This window comes from Fukomys damarensis, unplaced genomic scaffold, assembly GCF_012274545.1.
Source record: "Fukomys damarensis isolate Sample0158 unplaced genomic scaffold, DMR_v1.0_HiC HiC_scaffold_34, whole genome shotgun sequence".
Lineage (NCBI taxonomy): Eukaryota > Metazoa > Chordata > Mammalia > Rodentia > Bathyergidae > Fukomys > Fukomys damarensis.
The window spans coordinates 46,915-61,255 of record NW_022900946.1 but is presented as its reverse complement, the minus strand read 5'-3'; the positions used below and the strand labels follow the sequence as shown (position 1 = coordinate 61,255).

General features: G+C 38.6%; 1 protein-coding gene across 1 annotated transcript in view; it reads right to left on the bottom strand.

Moving 5' to 3' along the window:
* LOC104851528 (pyridoxal-dependent decarboxylase domain-containing protein 1) overlaps positions 1-8,332 on the bottom strand; it is a 34,431-nt gene extending 26,099 nt beyond the window's left edge. Inside the window, exons 1-5 of the mRNA XM_010608726.3 lie at positions 8,262-8,332; positions 7,716-7,781; positions 5,079-5,159; positions 2,539-2,685; positions 1,580-1,769 (exon numbers count right to left, since the gene is read on the bottom strand). Of these exons, the coding sequence (XP_010607028.1) occupies positions 1,580-1,769; positions 2,539-2,685; positions 5,079-5,159; positions 7,716-7,781; positions 8,262-8,311 (534 nt within the window). The 5' untranslated portion in view covers positions 8,312-8,332. The remainder of the gene's footprint in view (positions 1-1,579; positions 1,770-2,538; positions 2,686-5,078; positions 5,160-7,715; positions 7,782-8,261) is intronic.
* Positions 8,333-14,341: the final 6,009 nt, after the last annotated feature.

Genomic DNA, 14,341 nt, shown 5'->3' with positions numbered 1-14,341 from the left:
AGTTCAGGCAGGCCTTGAACTCACTGTGTAACCCAGGCTGGCCTCAAACTCTTGGAGATCCTCCTGCCTCAGCCTCTCAAATGCTGGGATCACAGGTGTATGCCACCACACCCAGCAAAATGTACATACTTTTAAAAACACGAATGCAGCCATCACACAATCACTAGCCTGCCACTTGCTTTTCTCCATTAACAAAATACTCTTACACATTTTGATGATTAGATTACTATCCCAAGGCAGCTTCAGATCCACAGGAGCCTGGTTTTCTGAAGGTACTCAAATAATTTGTATCCTGTTTCTACAAAAACACAGAACTCCCACACTCTGGGGGGAGGCAGCAAGAGGATCACAAGTTCAACCCACAACTGAGCAACTTAGCAAACTATTGAGAACCTGTCTCAAAATAAAAAATAAAAAGGGATGGAGGTGTAGGTCACTGTGAAGGCTTTGGGTTCAATAACCCATGACAAACAAAACCACTTCCCACTTTGTATCACCTCAAAAAGAGGACATAATCTCTTGTGGTAAGTCTTCATAGCTCAGAATCAGCTGCGCTGAATGTCTTCTGTTCATCTCCCAGGGCCTTCACATCACATCTCATGTCCACCCTCAAACCCTATGGGTTTTATGTTAAACATTCCTCCTGCTCAAGAGGGTTAACAATTTCTTATCTCAAGGTAGTTCCCCTCAGTTGGGTTACATGTAAATATAAACTTCAAAAAGGTAATGTGCTTTGATCTAGGAATTCTACATTACCTCTGAAATCCTACCAACAGAATAAAACTCCAAATTTAGACAAAACTTTTTTTTATATATAGGGTCTTGTTAAGTAGCCCAGACTGGCCTGGAACTTGCAGTCCTCCTCCCTCAGCCTCCCATGGAACTAGAGCTTTACGTACAAAGATGTCCCTAACAGAACCACACAGAGAACATTACCTGAAGGTGGTCACAGAAAGCAAGGGACTAGAAATGCTCTAATTGTCCAAAGGGGAAATAATTATATTACTATTTATTCATGAGAGGAATTATCATGAAGATATTAAAAATGAGCTTTACTTGCACTGTTGAAATATGATATACTACTTCCATTACTGAGCTCGATTCCTAGTACCAAAAAAAAAAAAACAAAAACAACCAACCAAACAAACAAAAAAACAAGATAAAATACTAACCGTGGCTGCCTCTACGCAATTAAAGAAATATAAACTATCATACATTATTGCTGAATTCATTAATGCCAGATCTTTAACAAAACAAGCACACAAGAGGACCATCTTCCTTTCAACTTGAAAAGAATACCAACTAAAAAAATGTGTCCACAAGATTTAAAGTTTCAAGACAAGCCAAGTGTGCGCCATGCCTATAGTCCCAACTACTTGGGAGGCTGAGGCAGAAAGATTGCTTGAACTCAGGAATTGAGAGCCAGCCTTTGCAACATAGTGAGACCCTATCTCAAAGAAAAAAAAGGTGAAAACAGAAGGAAAAATGGAAATAAAGCTTTTGTACGTAGAGAGGGGAGGGGGACTGAAGGGGAAATGCGATAAAATAAAAATTTATTTTAAAAAAGAGAAAAGATTACCTGATTACAAAGGTACTGGCCCAGGCCAGGTCTAGCAGCAGCACTAAGATATACAACAGGCTTTTTGTTATATAATACATTGAATCCATCTACTACAAAGTCTTCATATCGAGAATGAATGGCAAGCCTACAGATCTTGGCAAGTCCTTCCCTTTCTTCTTCATGGAAATAAGCACAGCCATTGTCATACCTGTGAAGACACAATTACTTTTACTGTTCTCCTACTTCTGATTAATTCTGATTTACAATCTCGTAATCATGGCAATTCTTCTGTCCAGCTAGACATTTTCACCTAGGTCAAGCAGAGAGGATAGAAATGTGAAACACCCTGTTTAGATGGCTGACAACCCCTACAGCTGGGGGTTATAAAGAAGAGAGGCAATAACCTTTCAACCATACCCTACCCCAAAGAAAAAAGTATGGAAAACAAGTAGAGATTAGGAATCCTCTGGATACAAAATGCCTAAAGATCCCAGTTCTGGCTGGTGAGGGCAGCACTGGAAACACAGGCATGACTGTCAGCAGAGTTTCTGTCCTCAAACATCCAAACTAAATAAAGCTGCCCAAAACGCTCGTTGGGCTAATGTTTGGTTTTATTACAATCTACTCAGGGCTTTTATTCTTCTCAATCTCCTAGAGGAGGAAGAATACAATGAAAGTATTTGATTCAAGTCAATGCTCTATCTCCTATTGACATGGGACAATCAGGAGGATAACCAAAAGTAAACACTGACACTATGGAACTCTACATAATCAATTCATTAGCTCATTCAATCCACATAATAATTCCGTGACCTATACTAATATTCTCCCCATTTCACAGATGATAAAACTGAGGCACGGGGAAGATAAGCAACCCTTCAACAAATGGTATATTTGAGCCCAGTAAGCTCCACAGAAAAGATCCCTGTATTTGACTCATAAATAATCTTTGCAGGAAAGTAAACTAATGTCTTTACCTGAAAATTCTGCACAGCCATAAGGTAGTGTCTGAAAGTATCCTAGTTGTAAGCTTTCTAAGTCTCTCTTTGTCCAGAGTTGAAATATAAGCTCCCAGACTATGTCCCAACAAAGCCATGTGACCTTGTTCGCCAATATTCTGGATTCTGTTAATAAAAATTCATTAGATTAAAAAAAATGTTATGAGTCAAAGAATAAAAAACAGAATTTAAGGGATACAAGGTTCCATAGAAATCTGGTAGGCTTGAAATCCACTTCATGTCCCAGAGGGCAGAAATGTGGCTAAATTCAGAAAACTCAATGTATATAAGGTACTCAAAGTTGGGAGAAATATAGTGTTAAAATTTGAGTCCTCAATGGGCAGGGAGTGGTTCCGCTGCCTCTCTCGCAAGCAAGAGGGCCCAAGTTCGATCCCTGATGTCCAAAAAATAAATAAATAAATAAATAAATAAATAAAGTTTTTGAAGAGAAGATTTGTAGCTTTTGGGAAAGAAGCATTTCTCAATCTTAAAGTCTTTAAGTGAAAAAAATAAATATCCCTTATTGAGCATGTACAAACTACTTTCGAATAATTTCCTCTTAAAATATTTTAAAAATTAAATGCTAGCTTTAAGAAGTAGAAGGAGCCGAGGGGCTAAAGCTCAGTAGTAGAGCACCTGCCTACCACACACTGGGCTCTAGGCTCCAATCCTTGCATTAAAACTAAAACAAAACAAAAATATACAGAGGGTAAAATGAGCAGAAAACACCTGTTACAGAATTACTAAAGATCAATTTCTAGCATTAGGCATATTGAAAATAATACAGAATATTCAAGGAGAGTTAAGTACTTGTTTTAAATTAAATTAAAACGGATGGTCAGTTTCTCTTATAAAGAAAAACTATAAATACAAAAAATAAGTTACAACTATTAACTGTAAATAGTAAGAAAAGACAAAGATCCAAATAGGGTAAGGAGCAAAAGACAGTTCACAAAAAGGGGAATATAAATACTGTTAAGTCTTTTTTTTTTTTTGTACCAGGGATCAAACTCAGGACCTTGGGCTTGCAAGGCAGGTGCAGCACCACTGAGCTAAATAAATCCCTGGCCTAAAATATTCTAAGTCTTAAAATATACAAAAATACACTTAAACTGGCTCAAAAGAAAAAGTGATTTTAAATTATGCTGAAATATCTCACTAGAACATTTTCATTTGTTGAAGATCCTTAAGTTTGATAGCACCACTGCAGGCAAAGGTATGGGAATGAAGTATTCTCATATATGGCGTACCTGCAAGGAGGAAAATCTAGCACTATCTATTGAAATTCCAAATACACATACTACCTTATCCCCAATCATAATTCTCAGATTTCACCCTCCTCCACACATTTGCCTCTCTAAGAAATCACACATGTCTAGAATGTTAGTATCTCAGCACTCTGAGATGCTGAGGCAGGAAAATCACAAATTTGCATCCAGCCTGGGCAAGTTAGTAACTCTGTGAGACCTGGTCTCAGAACACAGCTGTAGATTTAGCTCAGTGTAAAGGCCCTAGGTTCAGTCCCCACTATCAAAAGAAAGAGACATGAAGAGAGAGAGAGGAGAAAGAAGAGAGGATGGAAGAGGAGGGAGGGGAAGGATGGGAAAGGGAAGGGGAAAAGGAGAACAAACAACACAGCCAAAGTCACTAGCCGCAGCAGTTTTTTCCAGTAAAACATGAATAGGAGACTAAAGAAAGGAGTCCAATCATTCAAAGTAAACCTAAATACCTTTCAAAGAAAAAGCTCCTTTTATATTGATATGCAAAGAAATTCCAAGATAAGGTGGGAAAAAAAGCAGGGTGATGCCCACAGGCATATATTATTTACGTTCTGGAGAGGTGGGCATGGACATTTTGCTTGTAACCGGTAACTTTGAATCTCCAGGGAAGAGAATCAGGGACAGAAAGGAAAACTGTACACCCTTTTTTATCTACTGAATTTTGAACAAGGAGAACACATTATTACAGAAATTTTTAAAATTAAAGACAAAATGAAATTAAGACAGCTAAGTAGATGAAAAAATAAGACAATTGGATGATTCCCAGACAATGTAGACTGTCATCAAACTGCAGTAATTCCAGCAAGCACAAGTGGGAAAGCACACAGAACTTATTTTCCTGTCCTTCTGGTGGCCCCTTTTGGTAGGACCTCATATCATAAAAACTACAGGGTCTAATTTTATTTACTTATTTATTGAATCACTATTTTTTCTGGGACAGGGTCTCATTATGTACTTCACACTGGCCTTGAACTCATGGCGATCCTCATGCGTCTGCCTGTGCGGTAGGATTACAGGCATGTACCAACATGCCTGGCTGGACCTAATTTTAGTAAATGTCTTCCTTTTACAAAATATATTACCTAAAATACAGAAACTATTTCTGAAAAGAGAAAGCATTATCTTAGTATGACATGCAACACAATTTCTTATGAGAGTCACTTGTCAGAATAATTGCTACTCAAAGTGAGAACGCGCAGACTTTCACAGGGGAGCTGCAGGCCAGGCCACCTCCATTACCGGGGGCTCTGAGGCTCCTCATCGTCGTCTCCATGCATCAGATTCTGGACCAGCTGCAGGATGCTCACCATATCTTGTCCACTGCAGAATAAAAAGAGCTGATGGACTGGTGGGAAAAATGTACACATACAGTCTCATCTCTGCACACACACCCCTCCTCATTCCACCCCAACTACTGCTCCCATTCGAACCACATTTTGTAAGTCTTCTGACTTGTTTGTAATTGAGTAGCTACATGATAAAGGAGGTATCTTGAAATACTTAAAAAACAAACAAAATTTAAGGGCTGGGGATTTAGCTCAGTGGTTCCGCTGCCTGCCTTACAAGCAGAAGGACCCAAGTTTGATTCCCAGTACCAAAAAACAAAACCTTAAAAAATTCAAATTGGGGCCAGGGATTTAGCTCAGTGGTTCCGCTGCCTGCTTCCCAAGCGCAAGGACCCAAATTCAATCCCCGTTAACAACAACAAAAAAAAAAAGATAGATTTTATACACACACACACACACACACACACACACACATATATATATAGCAATAAATAAAATTCAAATTAAACTGAATTCTGATTGCCTTACTTGCTATTAACTCCTCTATCTAAATGTGAGTTTGTTTTTTAAAAACTTCACCAGCAATTATTTCTATACCAGCTCATTTGAATTTTGGAATACAGATAGAGAATATTTAGTAAGTGTGATTAGAAAAAGTCAAAAGTCCTTATAAGATGTAGAAAGGCCCAGCACAGTAGTGCACTGTGCCTGTAATCCCAGGTATTCAGGAAGCTGAGGTAGAAGGATTCTAACTTGGAGACCAGCAAATTTAATGAGATGCTATCTCAAAATAAATAGAACATTTGCCTTGCCCAGGTTCAATACCAAGCTTGTACACACACACATACACACACACACACACCAATACGTTACAAGGTCACAAAAGCAGCAAGAATATTCTAATGCTATTGGAACCTCTTGTTTTACTCCATCTAGAAGGCCTGTCTGCACTGCCTTAAACATGTAATTCATTACAAACTTTTTAGCAAGCTGGGAAACTTGAGATCCACTTAGAATGTAAACAGATTCATTTCTATCCAGCATGTTACTAATTGCTTATCACTCAGGGAGGCAGAAAATTATGTTAATTCAAATGGCTAAAGTAGTAAGCAAAAGCAAGGCAACTTGTTATGTACTGATGTAAAAATGTTACCTCTACTAAAAAGAAAATGACTGACAAAAATGTCCTCTTTCAAAAGAGAAGTACTGTCAAAACAATGCTAAAAACCCATCCTCCCCCAAGTGCTTACCTTCAAATGAGGAGGAGGAACACTGAGGTGCTGGCCTCATGACCTTGAATGGGCTATCCCAACCTGCTAAGCCCTCACATCACAGAAAGGTGAGGAGATGAAACCAGACAGTACATGGGAAGGACTTAACCCTATACCTGCCTATGAGTAGTCTCAGATGTTTGACACTAGCAGTGTGAATACTCCTAACTACTGGTTTTAATGTGCCATCACTCTGAAGATTACATATGTTCTTGGGAATATCTCTTCCAGGTAAACTTCTATGGAATTAGAAGAAAAAACAAAACTTAAACCATTTCTTCTTTTTTATTGAGTTGTAGAAAGCAATCCACACCTAGAAGACTTGGTATTTAGTCAAAACTGGCCTTGAATTTACTATGTAGCCCAAGCTAGCTCCAAGCACGGGAAATATAGACATGTACCACCACATCTGGCTTAGAGGGCTTTAAATCAGCTCAATTCATGCTACACACAGCGGTGACTATTTTATTTTGAGGGGTGGCTATGTTATGTTAGATGTCACACTGACTGGCACACTGTGACCTTCTCCTTGTAACCTTGGACAATTCATATGCAGGTCAACATACTATGGAAGGAAGTTGTACTGTTGACCTAAGAGCTGTTTCCTGGTTATAAAAGAAAAAAATGTTTTTCTCAGGAAAGCTGGGCTGAGACCTTAATTCCAGACTGGCTGTGAACATCCTGTGAAAACTGTAGTCAGCTGCTCCCCACCACTGCTAGTTCAAACCTCAAAAACTTAACAGATTTGCTTTAGTAGCCAAAAATTAAATCACTATGCCAATCAATGTTTTTGGTTGTTTTTTTTGGTTTTTTGAGACAGGGTCTCACTTTGTAGGTTAAGACTGACCTGGAACTCACTATGTAGCCCAGGCTAGTCTCGAACTCACAGCGATCCTCCTGCCTCAGCCTCCGGAGTGCTGGGATTACAGGCATGCGCTACCACGCCCAGTTTATGCCAATCAATGTTACAGATGATATTTTCATTTACTATATTATAAAAATTATAAATATTACCAAATTAAAAATCTCACAATAAAACTCAGTCTATTGAATATATTACAATTTCAAGGATGAAATGATATTCCAGTTGTAATTACAAATTTGTGCATGGCTTTTGAGTCACGAGGCTGGATTAAGTTTAGAGTGGGAAAGAGAAAGAGGCTGGTAGGCTCAGCATTATCAATCCTAATGGCATTTTAATTTTTTAATGTTACATTGCACAGAACTATATTTAAATTTTCTTTGAGCTCATTCAAATTAAAATTGCACATAAGGGAGATGGTAAAAATCTTACACCTTTAATCTTCACTGCCACTTACCTGCCCTGGAGTGGCCCTGGAATATCCTCTGATAAAAGCTTCTTTTCTTTTTCCTCCTCTATTCTTCTAATGTAAAGAAAAACAATTATCATATTAATTTGAACATGTACATATGTGACATTATGTAGAACTTCTTAGTGACTGATGTAGGATTCAGAACACATTTGTCACATCTCAGACCCCAGTTTTGGGCAGTCTGAGTTCCATGAAAAGAAAAGAACATGACAAAATACTTCAACCCACTTCTCAGTTGATGCACTGTATGATCTGAATGTATAGTAAGAAGAATTTACAGATTCAAATTAATATACTACATAAATACAATTTAAGAAACAGGACAATTATACGTTCTTACCCTCAATTTCAAAATCTTTTAATTAAAAAGTACCTTCTGCTGAGACAAATACCAATTTTAAAGTCAGCAGGAGCTATCCACGGCATTCGGGAGTTAAAAGGTGTCCTTAACAGAAGGAAACCAGAGCCACCAGTTCCCAAACAGGCTGAACAGACCTTGGCAGGCAGAGTGGCCTCTGCCTGTGCACTTACCTCTGACCACCCTCCAGCATCTTCATTGCCTCCTTCAGGTTTTTCCCCATTTCAGCTAATGTGGGATCTGCTATCTGGGAAACAAAAAAAAGGCTAACTTTTAATTCTCCTGTATTACTTCTGCAATATAATTCACCCAGAAAGAGCAAATCCAAGTCTTCTAGATTTATTATAAAATACAAAGATTTGCTGGGGATTTAGCTCAGTAGTGCCGCCGCCTGTCTTGCAAGTGCAAGGTCCCAAATTCAATCCCTGGTACCAATAAATAAATAAATAAAAAAATACAAATATTATAGAACACATACAAAATTTCCAATCATATAAAAGTAGAACATAAAAAGTAAAAATTCTCCAGTTCTACTCCCTACAGATATCACTTTAAAGCATGATACATCTCTTTCCAATCCGAAAATGTTAAGCTTTGGGGAGGCGGGTGCTGAGGACGAACCCAGGTCTGGGGCACACTAGGCAACCACTCTTCCACCGAAAGCATCACATGAGATCTTTGCAAGGTTCTTCTGAGCCTCAGCTCCCATGAAGAACTTTGGGGGGGTTAAAAAGTTGGGATCTTTAGGTTTTTAGCTTCTTAACCCTCTTAACCCCTATTAAGTGTTGTTTATATGTAGGGATTTGAGTAAAACTTAATTTGTAAAGTTTCATTAAAAAGACAAAGTATATGGCCAGATCGGTAGCTCATCAGCACTGCATCTGCCTGGCAAGTGCAAGATCCCGAGTTTGATTCCTGGTATTGGAAAGAGAGAGACAGACAAACAGACACACAAAGTACAGTGAAGTGAGGAAATTAAGACAAAGAAGTGAAAAGATTTGCTGGTGTTCACCAGGCTAATAAATGACAGCATGGTTCCCAAAGCCTGGGCCTCTGACTCCTGCTTCTGGCCTCTGTTATATCATATTAACTCTCACAAATAATCGTGTAGCCGTAGCCACTATGATTTTTTAATAGAAAATTCATTTTTTAACAGGTATTTTCAATAAAATCCATCACTAAATGTAACCACAAGATAGGTAAGAAAGAAATCTCAGCACTGTAATTATGAGTTAGGAAGAGGAACAGCTAATGGACCAGAGGATTTATCTTAACTCCTAAGTCTGCTGGTCATGTTCCTTATTATCCTCAACTCCTGAGATGCCAATCTGTCTGCCACTATCTGGCCCAGTGGAAAAATAAAGTTTTGCATGATCATCCTCATTTCTAAGCTTCATAGGCCTCTGATCCTTGTTCTCTCTGAAATGAACATCTTTGAGCCTTCTATCTCTAACTACTCAATGACCAATATTTCAAAATAAAAGCATTTCCACTCTTTTACATCCCCTCTAATAAGACTGGTGCCATTTTTTTTACTAAACCAAATATCTAGACTTCTTTCCTGATACTCACTCTGAAAAAAGGTTGCATTATGGGAATGATGGGACATACCTCATAAAACTGGGGCCATTTTGACATGTTACTGCCATATATCTGCATGATTTCTTACATCTTTTACTGTGAAATGTTTTATGACTGCTCTTTCCAACACAGACATCCTCCCCAACAAGATCCTGAACTCCTCGAAGGCACACATTTGGGTTTGTTCTAATTTTGACTTCTCTTATAGGATGAAGGGTTCAAAGTCAGTTCCATTCTCAGCATTGGGTATCAACACTTGTGAATAAGTGCAATCCCGCTAATTTTCCCTATAGGATTAGAATGCATTTTTCCCCCCAGTTAAGAACAGACAAGATAGCCAAAGGTGATGGCATGTGATTGTAATCCCAGCACTCTGGGAAGCTGAGGCAGGAGGATTGCAAATTCTAGTCTAGCCTCAGAAACTTGGTGAGACCTCCTCTCAAAATTTAAAATCTGAAGAAGCGGGGTGGGAGCTGGAGATGTAGTCACGGCAAAGGCACTGGGTTCAATTCCCAGTACTGGGAGGTCAGGGAGAGATCAGACAAAACAGCTGACTTAGAAATCACTCTACACAAACAGTATGAATCCAGAAACACTAGAATCATATGTGATAACTAGATGCTTATGCTTACACTGTGAAAGGCAGGAGGTAAAAAGGCAGATTTATCATCTCCCACCTGAGTTTCTCACTGAGTGGACAGACCTATGTTTAAGTTGTTCTTGCTCTTTCTTTTGGGGGGTGGGAGTAGGGAAAGTAACACTGATGGTTAAATGTGAATACGATATGACGCTAATGCTGTAGATCCTAGTATGGTTGTTGCACTAACTGGATAATCCAAAACATGAAGCCTTATCCAGCTACAGGATAGTATCAAGCTCTTAAGCCAAGGAGTACTCTAAGAAAAGTTGACTATTCATTGGTTCCTTAAAACTAAAATCCATGACTACATAAGCAGCTACTGCTGGAAGCCACTACTTTCATATTCACATTTCATATCCTCAGTATCTGTTACAGTACCAGACAAGGTAGCTGTGCGATCAGTGTTACCATACAATAGCAGGACAAGAACCAGACACTGATGAATAAAAATTTAACCGTCTAAAAATGCCTATTATTCAGTATACAGAAAGAGACAGTAAAGGGAGAAATGGTATTCTGTGTCAGATTCTTGGGAACAACGTCAATTTCTATATTCCTTAGCACCAAGCAAGATTTGCCACAGAAAAAGCATTTTGTAAGATTTACAAACCTTAGTAACTATTACCACTGGGCTACCTACTGTAATCCAGGCATTGTGCTAATTAATCCCTTTACATGTATTACTTCCTAATTAACACAAAACCATACAGTTAGTATGCTTTACAGCCAAAACTTAAAACAGTCTTTATTACTGCAGAACCAGGATTCTTTAACTACAGAACTAGGCCAGTGATGGCAAACCTTTTAGAGACTGAGTACCAAAACTGCATCCCAAAACCCACTTATCTATTGCAAAGTGCCAATACTACAATTAAACCTGAATACCAAGGTTTTAGTTTAAAAAAAAATTAACATCTTTGTCTTAAAAGAAAAATAGTAACAGAGCTTTCAATGAAATGGCTTTTTAATCGAAACGTAAAAGTTTGAACTGGTATTCTTTTGCACAATTAACGTGATCTTTGCTGTTGTATGCATGCAAACGATGGAAGGGGTCACTTGGCTCCTGTGTCCCCAAAGAGAGTTCTGTGTGCCATTGGTTCGCCACCACTGTACTAGGAGACACTTCTCACTCTCATCAAATAAGTAAATGAAGTAACTGCGTTCAAAAATGAAGCTCTGCTTTCACAAATCATACTGAGAACTAAAATCTGATTTTAAAGATTACCTTTACTTGATGAATGTTTTCATGCAGGAAAAAACAATGACTGTCCACATAGGGAAAAATGTCTGTCCTGGATGACTATAAACTTATCTAAACTTGAGCATTTTTAGGAGTAAAAGGGGCCCACGGCAGTGGCAGGCTGGCAGACAGGAACTGCTTGGGTGAACTCACGGCTGCTGCAGAATTTCCTTCTGCCCCCCCTCATGGCCTAAGCCCGCCTCTGGGCTGGAAGGAGCGTCTGTGGGCTGGGCTGGCAGGGGCTGGGATTGCTTTACGCTCTGAGGCTGTTTGAGCACTTGGCGGCAGGGACAGGATTTTTAAATTCACTGACACCAAATTCTATGTGGCACTTACAGGGACATCTTAATATCAGGACTAGTGTTTACATTTGAGTGGTGGTACTTCCAAAAGCATGGTACATCTTTTATTGGGCAAGCATCTATGAACCACTTGCGACCACTGATGGGAGGAGTAGAAAGCAGCATCTCAGAGCTGGGTTCTCCCAGCAACAGAGAAGGGGAAACCAGCAGACACAATTTGTCAGTACTAGGAAATGAAACCAGGGCCTCTCAAGGCAGGGGACATCACAATTTGTGACTTGAAATTATACTACAAAGCTACAGTGATAAAAACATAATGGTACTGGCAAAAAAACAACCGAGGATCAATGGAATAGACTATAAGATGCAAAAACAGCTCCCAACATATTCAGCCACTTTATCTTTGACAAAGGAGCCAAACACCTTCATTGGAAGAAAGGTATTCTCTTTAATAAATAGTGCTGGGAAAACTTGCTTTCCATATGCCAAAGATTAAAACTAGACTTGACTCTCTCACTGTGCACTAAAACAAAAAATGGATCAAAGACCTAAATATTAAAACAGAAACACTAAATCTGTTGGAAGATATAATACGTAGAGCTCTTGAAGACATTGGTGTAGGCAGAGACTTTATGAAAAAAACCCCAATCACACAGGAAATATCACAAGAGACACAGTAATTGGTATCTCATTTTATTAAAAAGATTTTGCACAGCAAAGAAACCACCAATAGACTGAAGAGATCACCGCCAGTGTGGGAAAAAATTTTGTCAGCTGTTCCTCAGACAGAGGACTAATATTGAGAATATATAAAAGAACTCAAAAAAATCAGACCCTCCCCACATTTAAAGACCCATTCAAAAAACGAGCATCTGAAATGAACAGACACTTCTCAGATAAAGAAGTGAAAATGGAAAAATGTAAAAATGTTCAACATCACTGGTCATTTGAGAGATGCAAATTTAAACAACACAGAGATTCCATCTCACTTCAGAAAGAATGGCTGCTATCAAGATATCAACCAACAACAAATGCTGGCAGGGCTGGTGGTAAAAAAGAACCCTTTTCCATTGTTGGAGGGAGTGTAGACTGGTGCAACCACTGTAGAAATCAATGTAGAGATTCCCAAAAAAACTAAAACTTGAGGTTCCATTTCACCCACCTATTCCCTTTCTTGATGTCTTCCCAAAAGAATTAAAAGCACACCACAGTGATACATGCACACCCATGTTTATAGACGCACAGTTTGTGATAGCTAAATCTTGGAAACAGCCCAAATGACCATCAGACAATGAATGAATAAAGATGTGTTTTTTTAATATAATGGAGTATTACTCTGCCATAAAGAACGATAAGCTTGAGACATTTCTACATAAATGGATTCACCTTGAGAGTCTAAGTGATATAAATTGGACACAGATATTTAAATACCACATTGTTTCTCTGGTGTGAGAAATCGAAAGTGTAAATAAACTAAGAAACTTACATTGGTCTGACAATAAAAATATTTATTTTTCAAAAAGGACCAACATTGGGCCAGGTATTTAGCTCAGTGGTTCTGTCGCCTGCCTCGGCAAGTACCAGGACCAGAGTTCAATCCCCGGTACCAAAAAAAAAAGAAAAGAAAAAAGGACCAAAATCTATGAGATATTGGGAAACGGAAAGAAAATGTTCAAATGAGAAGGGGAACAAGGGAGGGGGGAGAGGGAAAGGAAAGAAGGGAAAAGAAAAGAAGGAGAAAATGGACACAAAGCTTTTGTAAATAAGGGGAAGAGGGGTCAAATGGGGGGGAGGAAAAAGCAACACGTATCATGTATAGTTACAAATTCTGTATGATGAATGTTATCATTATGTATATCTAAAATGTAGCAATAAAAAACAATGCAAAAAGTCTGAAATAAAATACACAACATGAGAGGGAAAAAAACGCAAACTTGTGATCCTCCACTTAGCCTCCCAAAGTGCTGGTATCACAGGTCTGTATCGCTGTGCACAGCTGCTGTGCAGTTTTACACTGCCTCTGGTTGGAATATTCTTCATCTCACAGTCTTCCACTCAAGTTTTAAGGGGATTCACTATCAGTGCACGTTGTCACCTCCACAGCCTTCCCTGCTTTCCCCAGAGAAAAACGAATTATTTCCTTTTGTCGTGGAACAGAACATATCTTTACTATAGCACTTGTCACACAATTCAGGTCACTGTTTACATGACTAAGTCTCATGGTATTTAGTTCAATTTAACAAGTCAGTTCCAGATGGTGTGTTAGGCTTCAGGAATATGAAAGTGAACAGTTTTAAAAGTTCATATTTTAGAGGGGAAACTGAAAACCAAATAGATAACCGCATTGTAATATTGTAAGCTAAAACTGAGTTATGAACCTAATACTGTGGAGACAGAAACAAGGAACTGGATTTAATTGTATTGCTTCTTGAGTGTAGGAATGATTCATGCTTCCTTCATCTTTACACTTGCTGTGCTTAGCATATAGTA